General features: G+C 54.1%; 5 protein-coding genes across 5 annotated transcripts; 1 reads left to right on the top strand and 4 right to left on the bottom strand.

Moving 5' to 3' along the window:
- Positions 1-477: 477 nt before the first annotated feature.
- On the top strand, positions 478-2,526 carry BDY24DRAFT_263187 (Urb2 domain-containing protein). The gene is made up of 6 exons (XM_076636858.1): positions 478-751; positions 812-960; positions 1,045-1,263; positions 1,334-1,513; positions 1,581-1,702; positions 1,779-2,526. The coding sequence occupies exons 1-6, from the start codon at positions 645-647 to the stop codon at positions 2,457-2,459; spliced, it is 1,458 nt and encodes a 485-aa protein (XP_076498704.1). The 5' UTR covers positions 478-644; the 3' UTR covers positions 2,460-2,526.
- Positions 2,527-2,744: 218 nt separating this feature from the next.
- Positions 2,745-3,715, bottom strand: BDY24DRAFT_381465 (uncharacterized protein). The gene is made up of 2 exons (XM_076639346.1): positions 3,208-3,715; positions 2,745-3,131 (listed from the first exon to the last, which is right to left on the bottom strand). Exons 1-2 carry the CDS (start codon positions 3,603-3,605, stop codon positions 2,945-2,947), a joined length of 585 nt encoding a protein of 194 aa, XP_076498703.1. The 5' UTR covers positions 3,606-3,715; the 3' UTR covers positions 2,745-2,944.
- BDY24DRAFT_263175 (uncharacterized protein) lies at positions 3,553-5,482 on the bottom strand. Its single transcript, XM_076636856.1, has 9 exons — positions 5,458-5,482; positions 5,362-5,389; positions 5,247-5,271; positions 5,067-5,100; positions 4,952-4,961; positions 4,847-4,857; positions 4,668-4,744; positions 3,838-4,560; positions 3,553-3,756 (listed from the first exon to the last, which is right to left on the bottom strand). Exons 3-9 carry the CDS (start codon positions 5,269-5,271, stop codon positions 3,647-3,649), a joined length of 990 nt encoding a protein of 329 aa, XP_076498702.1. The 5' UTR covers positions 5,362-5,389; positions 5,458-5,482; the 3' UTR covers positions 3,553-3,646.
- A 1,268-nt stretch (positions 5,483-6,750) lies between these two features.
- Positions 6,751-8,833, bottom strand: BDY24DRAFT_381460 (uncharacterized protein). The gene is made up of 4 exons (XM_076639345.1): positions 8,681-8,833; positions 8,497-8,549; positions 7,139-8,379; positions 6,751-7,034 (listed from the first exon to the last, which is right to left on the bottom strand). The coding sequence occupies exons 1-3, from the start codon at positions 8,763-8,765 to the stop codon at positions 7,147-7,149; spliced, it is 1,371 nt and encodes a 456-aa protein (XP_076498701.1). The 5' UTR covers positions 8,766-8,833; the 3' UTR covers positions 6,751-7,034; positions 7,139-7,146.
- Positions 8,834-8,909: 76 nt separating this feature from the next.
- On the bottom strand, positions 8,910-12,660 carry BDY24DRAFT_348801 (P-loop containing nucleoside triphosphate hydrolase protein). The gene is made up of 15 exons (XM_076637674.1): positions 11,558-12,660; positions 11,438-11,452; positions 11,217-11,361; positions 11,090-11,126; positions 10,870-11,004; positions 10,624-10,778; positions 10,404-10,547; positions 10,153-10,327; positions 9,877-10,074; positions 9,761-9,810; positions 9,667-9,685; positions 9,517-9,586; positions 9,356-9,434; positions 9,232-9,274; positions 8,910-9,104 (listed from the first exon to the last, which is right to left on the bottom strand). The coding sequence occupies exons 1-15, from the start codon at positions 12,492-12,494 to the stop codon at positions 8,997-8,999; spliced, it is 2,310 nt and encodes a 769-aa protein (XP_076498700.1). The 5' UTR covers positions 12,495-12,660; the 3' UTR covers positions 8,910-8,996.
- Positions 12,661-13,173: the final 513 nt, after the last annotated feature.

Here is a 13,173-nt window from a genome sequence, read left to right as displayed (position 1 = left end):
TCCACCCGACCTTACGAACTTCTTCTCGTCCTCCCCGTCGAGTACATCCCTCGAGCTCAGAGACTCGAGTTGGTCGGAAGGGCTTTGAGGTTGGAGAAGGCTTTGAAGATCACTCCTGGAAAGGAGAAGAATGAGAGGGAAGGTGGGGAGAGGGCGAGAGCGGTGTTGAGGAGGTTTGCGGCCAATGTTGGGGAGGAGATGAGCGGGAACGGGGGTTTGGTGAGTGGTTTCGTTCTCCCTTCTTGACCTCTTCTTTCTTCACTTGCACTCGTTCGAGCAGTTGCTGACCTCGAGATATCGTATTTTTTACTATCGCACAGATCATCGAAGAACCCGTCATCGACTACTTGATGATGCAGTCTCCCTTCGACGAACTTCACCCGTCGACTTCTCTTCGACCCGTTCTCGAGGAGGCGACTTCTTCGCTTCTCAGCAACGCTTTCAGGTGAGTTCCAAGCCAGTCTTCTTTTTTCCCTCCCTATTTTCAAATATTTCGCTGACTTTCCGCTCAACATCGTCTTCGTTCATCCAGGTCTATCGTCAAGTACGCGTCGCCCGAATCGCTCGCTCGAGTCGTCGGCAAAGCCTTCCACGAGGACGTCCACGGACCTTTCGAGGACGCTGTTCTCGATCGAGAGGTCGACATGGAGGATGACGAGGAGGATACCAACTCGAACGAGTTGGACTTCCCTATCAAGAGCTGTTTGCTGCTGCTTCAGGCTTTGAAGGAGGAGTGTAGGGATCCCAAGTCGTGAGCCGTCTCCAACTCTCTCTTCCACCAAAACTTCACTGACTTGTCGTGCTTCTACAGACTCTCCGAGGATCTCAAGCTCGTCGAGCGAGTTACGACCTTCCACAAGACTCTTCAGGAGGGACTCGAGCTCTTCGACCACGTCGATGTCGTTCGAGCGTTGACCATCACGAAAGCCTTCCTTGCTTGGCTTGGCGTCGAGTCGAATGGTAAGTTAAAACAACTCTTCACGTTCCTTCAACTCTATCTATCGGTCGAGAATGACTCGCTAACTCGTCCTTCGCTTCTTCCAGACCTCGCCGGAACGATCACCCTACCTCGAAAGCTCGTTCGCATCTGCCTCGACCTCCCCATCACCGCCCAGTCCTCGTCCACCGAGCTCATCTCGGCTGTTCTTCACTACAACGCTGCTGAGCTCCAGTCGCTGCCTGCTGGAGGAGAGGATCGTCAACGAGCCGTCGAGCTGTTCATGGCGACGTGGTTGGCTTTGAGTGCGAAGCTTCTCGACAATGGTGAGCCTGTCTTCCCTCTTCTGCCAATCTTAGACTCGTATCGACTTGTTCTCCTTCCTTTACGATTCAGGTCTCGGCCTCGAATCCCTCAGGACTCCCCTCGTCGCTTACAGCAAGGCTCTCGTTGCTTCGGAACGAACGAGCATCCTTCTCTCCCTCAGTCAGACCCTCGGATCGGAGGGAACTTCGAGGAGGATTCTGGAGGCTTCGGCGCAAGCTGTGGATATCATTCTGAAGGATGGATCCGAAGGTGAGTCTCGAGCGGGAATCGACAAGTCACGCCGAAGTCCTGACGAGCTTTCTCTCTTCTTTTCCAGTCGCCAACCGATCCGTCATCTCTGGACTTCTCGGTTCGTTCGGAGCGATCGTCGAGAACCTTCCCAGCTGGGAGCTGCTCGCAACCATCGTTGCTATCGTTGAGACGATTTGCTCGGACAAGGTGAGCTTTCTTCGAACGCGTCCTCTGTTTCTTTCTCTTCTCAAGCATCGACTGACCGGTGTCCCCCCTTCTCCAGGCTGCTCATCTCCAACTCCCCGACGCCTGTCTGGTCTGGTCCATCCTCTCTCGATCCCTCGCTCCTCGAACCAACTCCCCAGCTCCCTCTTCGACCACCCTCCCCCACCTCTTCCTCTCCATCACCTCCTCGACGACCTCCCTCATCCGTCACCGACGAGACCTCGTCGCGTCTACCGCTCCCCATCTCAGTACCATCATCATCCAACTCATCAACTGCCTTCGATCCCTTCGTCCAAACCTAGGAGGTCGTCAAACTCGTTCCGTCGTCGAACTTCTGCCAGGATGGATCAACCTCGTTTCCTCTTCCCCTCTCGGGACCGAAGAAGCTCGCTCTTTGGCTCGACTCCTCACCTCCCTCACCGCCAAAACCATTCCTCGAACCCACCAGCACAACCCTTCCTCAACCTCCACCAAAGCGGAATCCCTCGCAACTCCGTTGAGCAAGCACGCTCCGTTCTTGCTGCTGGCGTACGTGAGGTTGTTGACAGATCTGAACTCTGTCGTTCCTAGTTTGATGAGGAGGGAGTTGGAGCCTGGGGTGGGAGCTCTGTGTGGAATGGTTGGGGAGAAGGATAGGGATTCGATCATGGTCGGGGGAGGGTTGGACGGAGGAGGGAAGGGAATCTTGAAGATGATTTGGGCCGAGTGGGAGGGTGGGAGGTATGTTGGAAAGGGTTAGACTTTTTCGCTGTCGATGGTTTTTTGTTTGTTTCGTTGTTTCTATCTATGCTCATCAGCTTCTTGCATCGCTGGAAGCCCAGTTTCGGGAGGGAATAGACGCGTCGTCGACTCGACCTCTCTTCGTCTGCCCTGCTTCGTCTCTCGATCTTCTGGGTGTATATTTCGATGGGTTCAAGTTGGCGCGAAAGACATCAACACATCAGATCAAGTTGTACCAAGCGAACAACGAAGGGAGAAACAGCAAAACGAAAAGAGAAGGATCGCGTCGAAGGCAAAGAGAAGAGATCGGCATGCGGGAGAAGCTAAGCATCTATGAGGGAGGGAGGAATCGTGACTGTATGAGCAAGGGTATTATGGTGAAGATGCGACAAGAAGGTAAGCAAGCCGAGAAGTAGATGAGAAAGGGAAAGAGACGAGACGTGAAGTAGCGAAGGAAGTCGAGAACGAAACGGGAAAGAGACGGACGAGTATTTTTTGTGGAGATCAACAAAGGGGAAGAGGGAAAGCAAAAAAGGAAGCATGTTCTAGCGGTACATATGGTAAGAGAAGAGAGAGAAGAAAGACGTGGCGAACGGGAGTCGGACGAAAGAAAGGCGAGAAGTTCGAGTAAGAAAGGAAGGTGGGCGAAAACCCTACAAGCAACAAAGAAGATGAGGAATCGATTCGACTGCTAGAAAAAGAAGGCACCCCAAGTTGAAGTCAGCGAGATTCTTAAGAGACGGCGAAGGTCCGTCGACGTGACTCACTCATCTCTTCTACTCTCCTCGGCTCTCGTAGTAGTAAAGTGTCGACGACGTCGGCAACTGATACCTCTGGTACTCCTCTTCCTCCTCCAGATAGTCTCCCGAGCTGAGTTCAGGAAGACGAGGGGGTTGAGGAAGAGCGACGACGTCCGCGAACCCGGCACCTCCCCTGCTCGACGCGTACTGCTTCTCCCCGCTCTCATCGACCTCCGCGTAAACCAATCCAATCTCCTCCATGTTTCCGTCGTCTTGCATGTCCTGCTCGTAGAGATCGGGTTGAGGAGGAGGATTGTAGGCGAAACGAGCTGGGTGGGCGTGGTGTGAGGAAGATTGAGCGACGGGAGTGGGTTGTCTGTGAGGTGGAAGGAGGTACGTAGGAGGGTTGGTGGCGGTGTCGGCATCAAAAGGGTAGCTTTTCGTTCAGCAGAAAGGGGAAGAACGATCAGCCGCAATGTCGAAGAGGGAGTTGAAGAAGGATTCGAACGCACGTCTGCCAAAACGATCGATCTTCAGGCTCGATCTTGTAATCGAGAGGTCGGAGAGGTTGAGGATCTGATCCGGAAGGTATGGTAACAAGAAACAGGTGGGTGAGTTGAAGGCGAGAAAGACGAAGCGACGACCCAAAGAACTGACGGAGAAGAGGAGTTGGGTAGCCCGTCATGTTGGAGGAGGAGTTGCTTGTAGTAGATGAACTGAAGCTGTGTTGATGTCGTAGAGGTAGCTGCTGGCTCGAGTAGGGAGGAGAGTATTGCTGGAAGGCCGTTTGAAGAGGATGATGAGCCGAACCGGGAGGTGAGATTGGGTCCTCCCAAGTTTCGTACGAGAGTCTTCGGCCTTGCGACTGCGACTGGAACGACTGTCGAAGTTGAGGAGCGGAGGGCTGGTGTCGAAGTTGAATGGGTGAGGGAGGAAGAGGAGAAGAAGGTTTGAAGTGCTGCTGAGTCGAGGGACGCGTCGAGTCGACCGAGGTGTACGCCCTACGTCTGACGGCCGTCGGTCGGGTCCTCGTCTCCCTCTCCCTCTGATCCGGCTCAACCCAGCCTTGACTGTTCTCAGTCCTATCCAGTCTGCGACCGACGCTCCCTCCTCTCGAATCCTCCTCTCGACGTTCCTCGAAGGGTGCTGCGACGACTGTTCGACGCGTCTCCGACTCGACTCCCGAGCGGTGAGGCTGGGAGAGTTCGGCTCCGACGACGCCGGGAGGGTTGTGGTAGGGACGATTGACGGGGTCGTACGCGTAGGGATCGTGGGAGAAGTCGAAATCGGATCCGTCGAGGCCGGATGGAGACTCGGGAACGCGTCGTTTGAAGGCCATGATCTCCTTGTACGAAGAGCTCCTGGTGAGATACTCGTGAGCTGAGGAAGTCACAAAACAAAACTTGTTCTGGTCAGAGACGCGTCGGAAGAAAATCGGACGAACGTTCGACGAACGTCGAGAACAAGGTAATGAAAGCAGGACTTACTCCAGATCTGAAGAGTGACTCCCTCAGGAAGAGGAGGAACCTCCGGGAAGGCTTGTTCGTAGGTGTAGGTTTTCATGCTAGATATATAATAAGAAGGGCGAGACGGAGAAGATCAGCTGTCGATTCAAGAGGCGAAAGAAGAGGTGAAACGAGGACGCGACGAAGAACTGTCAACTTACAATCCGTAGATCTGCTCGAATCAAAAGAACAGCAGCATCAGCGACAAAATTTGCTTTGACATAATTTTTACAGCTTGAGCCGAAAAGGGTAAGCGAGAAACGCACGTTGAGCTGCCTGTGAAGAAAGAGGGGCGAAACAAGGAGATTCAAGTTCGGTTCAGTGAACAGAAAGGCGAAACGGGTTTCATGGGCTGGAGAACGATGTTTCTGTTCAACTCACCTGGTAAAGCTCGAGAACAGCCTCTGCTGGAAGACTGGAGTATCAAAAATATGGAGAGAAGAAGATCCGCCCGCAGAATCAGCACCCTGAAAGACGACCGCTGTCGCGGCTCGCTCTCCTCCTCCCCTTTTCCCTGGCTCCTTCCTTCCTTCCCTCCCTCCCTCGAGTTTCGCAACTCACCATTTCTACGCTTAAAGAAAGTCATCTTAGACCCGATAAGACCGATGGAATGAAAGGTCAGCACTGCTATCGAGGTGAGAAGAGGCGAGGAAAAGGAAGGAGAGGAGAGACTAACCAATTCCTCCGTCCTCTCTATGAGGATGCTGATTTTTGGAACGAGAAAGAAAGACGGTCAGTACATCCGAGAAAAAGCAGATTTTCAGGGACGTACTGTCTTCCCGAAGGATCCCACCGCATCAACTGGAGAAGAGGGAGATCAGCTTGAAGTTGAACGTCGCGCCTCTCCTCTGCTCGTCCTCGTCCGATAGGGGAGACTCACAGGTAGAACAGCAGAATCGTCGAGCACCTTGAAAAGCTTCTCTATGACTGTTTACCGAGAGAAGAAATGGCCAGAAATCCGAGGGAAAAGGGTCAGCGGAGGAAGAAGAGATGTGAAACGGAGAGCAAGATGAGTTCGAGTGGAGGGTGGGAGGAGAAGAACTCGAACAGGTAGGCTTCTTCCCATCAGCTCTCTTTCTGTAGGTCGAGAGAGAGCGGACGAGTGAAATCAAAGGACAAGAATCAGCGTTCTCTATAGAGTTGGAGAAGGGCACGGACCCAAGGCCGCGCTCCGACCAGGTCTTCCCCTTTCCTGGAAGAGATACGAACGAACCTGCTCTTCGTTCCCTTGGTTGGGGAGGAAAGTTCACCACGAAAGGAAGAGTGCTCTTCCGACGGAGACCGAGGTGCTCGAGGGATGTTTGGAGGTTGAGACCGGTTGAAGTTGGCGTCGGAGGAAGCCTGTCGAAGAGAAGGGGGAGGGAAGGTGGATGAGGGATTCTGGGGTTTCGAGTGGGTGTTTGGTGAGAGAGAAGCCGCTCCGCTTGAAGGAAGGAAGGAAGTGGACGATCTCGAGGAGTTTTGTTGCTGAGAAGGGTTGGAGAAGCCTGGAGGAGGAGGTCGAGACGAACGAGGTCTCTCCATCTTTGAAGCGAGGTTTCCGTTGTGGAGGTTGAGAGACAGAGGAGAGGGAAAAGGAGAAACGAAGAGGTCAGGCTCGCTCCTTTTTATTAAGGTTCCTCGCTTTCGTTTCCCTCCTTTGAATACAGGCAGCAACAGGGGCGAGAGGGAAGTCCCACGAGCGGGACGAGGCCGAGAGTCAACAGCCCGAGAAGGGTAGGAAGGATTTCCTGAGGATATCGAAAAGTGACCAGGAAATTTGACAATGGCCAGTCAAGTTCAGCCGAAATGACGAGTGCTGAGCTGGATTGATCGCACTCAACTTCTCCCTTCTCCTTTCTCCTTTCCTTCGACGCGGCGTCCTCTTTAGACTACGTTATTTGACCCTCCTCGCATCTTCTTGCGTCTTCCTTCTCCCTCGCTGCGATGCTGCCTCGTCTACCGCAAGAAAGAGGAAAAGAAATCAGCCAGAAGCGAAGCGAAGACGCGTCGAAGAGGGCAAGCTCGAAACCCGTTTCGACGACGCGTCGCTGTCCTCCCTCCCTTCAATACCTTGAACCCAAGCAAGACGAAACGTTCGATCGATGAATAAATGTAGGTTCTTGAGAAGAATGCCGAGAAGAAGAAGCTAGCTAACTGAATATGCGAGGGACGAGAGAACAAGAGAAAGCGAGGGAGAGGGAGCGCGACGAAGATAAAACTAAAACAAGGGAGAGACGGAAAGGAGACAAGCAGATTTGATTCGAACAAAGATGACGGAGGTTTCTCTACTGAAAGGAAGAGAAGTATCAGATGATAAAGAAAGAGAGACGAGGCATGCAGCGAAAAGGGACTAAGCAAAGGACAGGCCTTGAAAGTGAAAGGGAAACGGGAAGGCAAGAAGAAAAGAACTGATCAGTTCCTCTTCCTCTAAAAAAGTAGAGAGCCCGCTGCAGACTGATAAATACACTCACATCATCCCCTAACGCCTACTGACTCTCTTCTTATCCCGCTCACCACCGTCGTCCTCTCCTCCCTGCGATCCTCCACCACCTCCATTCCCGTCGTTCTTCGCTCCTCCTCCTCCACCCGAGCCCATTCCCTTGCCAGCCTTCCTTCCCTTCTTCCTTCCTCCTCCAGTACCTCCTCCTCCTGCAACAGCACCCAGCGACGTCCCCTCTCCGGCCTCGTCGCCTGCTACACTGGTCGATCCTCCTCCCTCCGTTCCTCCAGGCGACGCGGCGGTCGAGGACGCTAGCAGATGAGCAAAGCGTCGCTTCGAGCCTGTCGGTTCCCGCTCAGTGATGATCGATCCAGGAGCGTGGTGGTAGAGCGAGGTAGGTCTCGAAAAGAGACCTGTGGAGGAGTTGGGAGAGGTAGAGGTTGAGACGAAGGAGGTTTGGAGATCAGGTGAAACTCCGAAGGTGAAGGTTGATTGAGAGGGTGGAGAAGGGTAGATGGTCGAAGGTGGGAGAGGATCCAAGGTTGATATCGTGGAGGTGGAGGCTTCGGGGAGGAGGAAGGAAGGAGGTTTGGGGTTCGAAGATGTAGGGAAAGAAGAGGAGGAGGTTGAGGACGACGCTGTTGGTTGAGAAGGAGGTTTCCTTCGTGGGACGAGTGGAGAGGAAACGAGGGAGTTCGAGGAGATGGCTGGGTGATGGGAGGGTGTTGACGGGGAGGAAGCTGGAGAGGAAGGGATGGTAGAGGAGGGGACGAGTCGAGGAAGGTGGTTCTGAGGGAAGCTTTGGGGTTGGGTCGAGGGAGGAGCGGAGGATGCGTGCTGTTGGGAGAGATTGACTGTTCCCTCCATGGTCGAAGTTGGAGTGGGAGGTTCGAAACGAACTGATCTCGTTCCCAGGGGCGTTGATCCTCCTGACCTTCTCGACGAAGCAGCTTGAGGAGCAGAGGAAGAGGAAGGAGGAGGAGCGGCAGGAGGCGCCATCCTCTCCCTTCCACCCGAGTGACTCTCCCTGCTAGGATCCCTCCTCCTTCCACCTCCGTTCGACCCAGCAGACTCGGTCCCGTCCCCACTATCGTCTCCGTCGTCCTCATCCTCGAGACGAATAGTTTCCTGCCTAGCTTCAACCCAATCCATGACCCTCCCGATCGTCATGACATTCTCCATCCCATCCGCTGAGTGCTGAGCAGAGAGTCCGTTCTGGATCATCTGAAGAACGTCGGCGAGACATGCTGAGTATCCTGCAGAGTAAGCTCGCTGTAAAGAAGGAGAGAAACGAAGAGTAGAAGGGGAGTCAGCGTGGGTGGGGAGGACTTGAAGGTCAGCTCGACTCTCCTCCTTCCTGTCTCTGACTCAGGTCGTTTCTCGACTCACCTTGGACGTATGGAGACTGCTCTTGTAGAGCGTGGTGATACTCAGAGCAGCAGCTGTAGTAGCACAGAGGACAGAAGAGGTCAGCCCAATGCAAGACCAGGAACGAAGAGGAGAAGGGAAGGAGAAGGGGGAGGGGGCGAGCTCGAGAACGAGAAGCTGGTTGTCTCTTGCTGTACACACTCACCTCTGAATTTCTCCATGAGCTCCTTCTCCGCTCGGGTGAGCTTTGTTGAAGTCGATAGCGACGACGCCAAAGAAGAAAGATCCATACGAGGGGGGATGTGTGAGAGAGAGAGAGAGGAGTGGGAGTGGTCGTTGTTTGAAGGAAGAAGAGCTGATGGACCGTCGGAGGAGAGTCGGGCAGACGAGAGAGAAAAAGTATAATCGTTCGTCTTTCTTCTGCAGAATTCGTTGCTTCTATACTGCTCATCGTCATCACAACCCAATACCAAGAATTAAACCAAGAAAACAACGACCGAGATAAGAAACCTAGAGATCGATTAAGCGTCGTCGGCAGCAGCGTCGGCGACGGAGAGAGAAGCCAGATCGGGAGCGTCCTCTCCAGCACCGGTAGCAGCAGCCTGCTTAGCAGTGACGAGCTTGGTGATCTGAAAGACGAGAGGTAGAGTTTCGTCAGTAAGATGTTTTAGGAAAGAGACGGAGAGGAGAAGAAGTGAGTCTTCTGCTCTCCGTCTCCCTGCGTCGCTCGATCCGTCTTCGAGATGGATAACTCACCTTTCCGATGGCAATGGTCTTTCCCTCGTCTCGCAGAGTGAACCTGATTCGTCGAACGGGATAAAAAGGTGACAAGTCAGCCAACGGAGGTCGGGAAGGGGAAACGAAGGCGAAGAAGACTCACCGTCCGAGCTGAGGGTAGTCGCTGAACTTCTCAACGCAGACCATCTGGTCCGTCTCGAGGAGAGCGATGATTTGCTGACCTGCGGAGATGAAGAAAGAGGATGGTCAGTTTCTCCAGGGCGGCAGGGGAGGGAAGTCGGACGACAAGACGAGAACACTCACCAGTCTTCGCGAACTGAGGAGGCTTCTTCGATTTACGTCCAGTCTTGGCCTCGAGGTAGTGGAGGAGAGACTGTTTCAGAAAAAAATGCGGAGGTCAGCTTTCGTCGAAGGTATGGGGAAGGCGAAGGCCAAAAAGGCGAGGAGACTCACGATGATCCTGACCTCCTCGCTGTTTGAGAGGAAACGTCAGAAGTCGTCAGCGTGAGATTTGTAGGAGAGCGAGGACAGAAGAAATCAGACGAACGCATCAGTGTGAATGTGCATAACGGCCGAGTACCCAGCGGTGATGATGTTCTGCGAGGAGAAAGGACGAGCGAGTCAGCGAGGTCGTCGAGAGAACGAAGGGGCAGACGGACGAACCTTGGAGTCGAGAATAGCGAGCTGAGCCTGGAACTGAGTGGTGGTCTTGACGGGAGCCTGAGCACTCGAAAGGACGTATCCAGGAGAGACCTCGTCGTCGTTAACTCCCTTGAGTCGGATCCGAATGTTGTCTCCCGAATAAGCAGCCTCGAGTTCCTCGAGAACCTCGTCGTAGAGAGCGACGACTTCGACGGGGACCTATAACAAGAGGAAGAAGGGAAGAGTAAGCGTCTGATTGAGATGGTAGTGAAAGCGAGGGGAAACGAGGGGACGAACTCGGTTGGGCATGAGAAGAAGGGTGTCTCCTCGGTAAACTCGACCAGACTCGATCTTTCCGACGACGATGGTTCCGAGATCGTTGTACTTCTCCGAGATGGGGAGCATGAAAGGAGCGTTGACCTTCCTATCGGGAGCGGCCATGCCGTCGAGGAACTCGAGGAGGGTGGGAGACCTGATGCAGAAGGAGAAAAGGTCTCGGATGAGCGACGCGTCGAGAAGGGACGAATCAGAACGGAAAAGAGACTGACTTGTTCCAAGGGCAGACCTCCTTCGTGACCTTCTCCTTGATGTTGGCACCGGTGTAAGCCGAGACAGGGATGAAAGTGACGTCCTTCAAGTTGAAGAGACCCTTCTTGAGGTAAGCGGAGAGCTGAGACTTGATGAACTCGAACCTGCGAGACGAAAGGCCGACGAGCGATGAGCTTTGAGACAGATCGAACATGGGAAGACGAGCTAGTGAGTACTCACCTCTCCTCGGACCACTCGACGGTAGGATCGTCCATCTTGTTGACGACGACGACGAGCTTGGTGATTCCAGCGGTCTTGACGAGCGTCGAGTGCTCTCGAGTCTGACCTCCCTTGTCGAAACCAGCCTCGAATTCTCCCTTTCGAGCAGAGATGACCTGCAGGGAAGCGGGAAAATCAACGCGAATCAGCCTCCTTCGAACGAACTGGACTGCTAAGAAACGAAAGGTAAAGGTCGAGAGGACTCACGAGAAGAGCGACATCGGCCTGAGCAGCTCCTCCGATCATGTTGGCGACGTAAGCCTTGTGACCAGGAGCGTCCAGAATGGTGTACCGCCGAGTGTCCGTCTCGAAGTAAGCTCGACCGACCTCGACGGTCTTTCCCTAGATTGAGGAAGGAGAAGAAAAGGAAGTGAGCACGACCGAACGTCGAGTTGATCTGAGAGACATAGGGCGAGTTCAGACGAACCTTGGCTCGCTCCTGGGGAGTAGAATCGAGAGCCCAACTGAAAGGAGAAAGAAGAGGGAGGGGTCAAGATCAGCATGGTCGAGGACGGAAGGGAAAGAGGGGACGCGATTTTGAGACTTCGACGAACCTGAGGTACCAACTCTCTCGGCCAGCCTCCTTGGCCTCCTTCTCGAACTTCTCCAAGGTCCTCTTGTCAACCATACCCGTCAGGAAAAGCAGCTGTCCACCCATAGTCGACTTTCCAGCGTCGACGTGACCGATGAACACGACGTCTGGAGGAGCGAACGAAGAGGCCCAAACGCGTCAGTTTGACGCCTCGCTGCGAGGAAGTGGACATCATGAACGAACTGAGATGCTGCTTGACTGCAAGGACGAAGGAGATAAGGTAAAGGTCAGTGTTTGCGAGAAAGAATGAGCTCGGAAGCCCGAGCTCGGAGGGAGGACAGAAGGAAGGAAGAGGGAACGAACCATTCTGATCAATCTCCTTTCCACCGTACAGATCCTTCAACTTGTCGTCCGTCAAGTGCTTCTCCACCTCCGCCAACACTCCGTTCGCGTCAATCTTAGCAGCTGCCCGAGTGTAGTTTCCGGTTCCAGTTCCGACCTTGGGAGCGACGGAGGGAGTCGAAGCTCCCGACCCAGGAGCCGAGTCGTCCGTCGCCGGAGGAGGGGCAGCAGCCTTGGGGGCAGCGATCATGGATGGAGGGGCTGGGGAAGGAGATGGGGAGGAGGAAGCCTTCTCGGAGGAGGACAGAATGGAAGGAGTGGAGGCGACCTTGGGTTTGGCGAGCGAGATTCCGATGGACGCCTTGGGAGCGGCGGGTTTGGGTCCTCCCAGCGAGAAGGAGGGAGCAGGCTTGGGAGGCCCGGTAGCCTCTACTCGTACGAAAGGGGTGGTGGAGGGAGCTGGCTTTGGTCCCCCAAGGGAGATGACTTTAGGAGGAAGGGAGGCGAGCTGCTCGGCCTGGGAGGGACCGGAGGAAGGAGGAGCGTAGGAAGACGATGAAGGAGTGTAGCGAGCTTGAGGAGCTTGGAATCCTCCTCCCTGGGGTGGGTTGTACTGGTTGTAAGACTGCTGGTAGCCGCCGTACTGCTGGTTGTTGTACTGCTGGCCCTGTCCTCCTCCGTACTGCTGCTGCTGCTGCTGAGGGTATCCTTGTCCTCCTCCTCCTCCTTGCTGAGCTCCGTAAGGGTTGTACAAGCCTCGCTCTCCTCCCTGTCCCTGCTGGCCTTGCTGAGGGTAGTAAGGCTGCTGCTGCTGACCGTATCCTTGACCTTGAGGAGGGAGGTTGGGGTTCTGAGCTCCGTTTTGAGGCTGCTGCTGCTGTTGAGCTCGAGGGACGAATCCTCCAGAGTTGGGGTTGAAGTTGAAGGCTCCAGCTCCTGGGTTGAGGTTTCCAGACATCTCGACGACGAGGAGAAAGAGGAGGGAAAGGGAGAGGAAAGGGGAGAAGGGGAGGGTGGAAGCTGGAAGGAAGAAGGAAGGGAGAGAAGGAGGAGGTCAGGTCGAGCCAAAACTCGTCACTTTTTTAAAAGTCTTATAGAAGAGGTTCCGATTCTTTTCTTGGCCTGTGCAACTCGTCCGAAAGAGCAGGACTACAGAAAGATGGAGGCGTCTCGGTGAAATATTTACGACGGTCGAAAATTTGTGGCAAGACGAAAGAGAAAGACGCGACTGGACTGCCTTGTGTTTCGACGCTCTTCTTTTCGCCCTTTCCTCTCGAGTTAAAACGAGAATTAAAATACCGCGAAGAGCATGCGATCTACTAGAAACTGGAGTGAAAGATTCTCCTTCCTATCGTAGCAAGCTCCATGACGACCTGCGAAGACGAGTGAAAAGAAAAGAATCAGCAACGTGTGAGGACACAAGAGCGAGCTGATAGAAGCCAAAACTCACCAGCATATCTTCGAAGTCCATACTGGGCTCCTTCAGGACGCGATACTGACGCGCAGGACTGGAAAAGCGAGGAGAGCGTGAAGAAAGGAGGGTCAGCGTCGACGACTCGGGAAAAGAAAGGAAGAGCAGAGAGGCATGCAGATCCGAAGACTCACCATCCATCTCACTTACTCACGCTCATACGCCT

The sequence above is a fragment of the Mrakia frigida genome (genome assembly GCF_051309035.1).
Source record: "Mrakia frigida strain ATCC 22029 unplaced genomic scaffold BDY24scaffold_7, whole genome shotgun sequence".
NCBI classification, from domain to species: Eukaryota; Fungi; Basidiomycota; class Tremellomycetes; order Cystofilobasidiales; family Mrakiaceae; genus Mrakia; species Mrakia frigida.
This window is presented reverse-complemented; position numbering and strand designations above follow the sequence as displayed.

Bases quoted from the DNA above. Each gene is read 5' to 3' on its own strand.
- BDY24DRAFT_263187 (XM_076636858.1), top strand. From the start codon at position 645: ATGGAGGATGACGAGGAGGATACCAACTCGAACGAGTTGGACTTCCCT. The intron at 961-1,044 runs GTAAGTTAAAAC...CGCTTCTTCCAG, and splicing joins GCTTGGCGTCGAGTCGAATG to ACCTCGCCGGAACGATCACC. The intron at 1,703-1,778 runs GTGAGCTTTCTT...CCCCTTCTCCAG, and splicing joins AGACGATTTGCTCGGACAAG to GCTGCTCATCTCCAACTCCC.
- BDY24DRAFT_348801 (XM_076637674.1), bottom strand. From the start codon at position 12,494: ATGTCTGGAAACCTCAACCCAGGAGCTGGAGCCTTCAACTTCAACCCC. The intron at 11,005-11,089 runs GTTCGTCTGAAC...TCCTCAATCTAG, and splicing joins CTCCCCAGGAGCGAGCCAAG to GGAAAGACCGTCGAGGTCGG. The intron at 9,811-9,876 runs GTTCGTCCGTCT...TTCTCCTCGCAG, and splicing joins TCGCTATTCTCGACTCCAAG to AACATCATCACCGCTGGGTA.
- BDY24DRAFT_381465 (XM_076639346.1), bottom strand. From the start codon at position 3,605: ATGCCGACACCGCCACCAACCCTCCTACGTACCTCCTTCCACCTCACA. The intron at 3,132-3,207 runs GTGAGTCACGTC...TTCTTTTTCTAG, and splicing joins GAGGAGAGTAGAAGAGATGA to CAGTCGAATCGATTCCTCAT.
- BDY24DRAFT_263175 (XM_076636856.1), bottom strand. From the start codon at position 5,271: ATGACTTTCTTTAAGCGTAGAAATG. The intron at 5,101-5,246 runs GTGAGTTGCGAA...TTGATACTCCAG, and splicing joins TTTCTTTAAGCGTAGAAATG to TCTTCCAGCAGAGGCTGTTC. The intron at 3,757-3,837 runs GTCAGTTCTTTG...CTTCCGGATCAG, and splicing joins CTACCCAACTCCTCTTCTCC to ATCCTCAACCTCTCCGACCT.
- BDY24DRAFT_381460 (XM_076639345.1), bottom strand. From the start codon at position 8,765: ATGGATCTTTCTTCTTTGGCGTCGTCGCTATCGACTTCAACAAAGCTC. The intron at 8,550-8,680 runs GTGAGTGTGTAC...GTGCTACTACAG, and splicing joins GCTCATGGAGAAATTCAGAG to CTGCTGCTCTGAGTATCACC. The intron at 8,380-8,496 runs GTGAGTCGAGAA...CCTTCTTTACAG, and splicing joins GCAGTCTCCATACGTCCAAG to CGAGCTTACTCTGCAGGATA.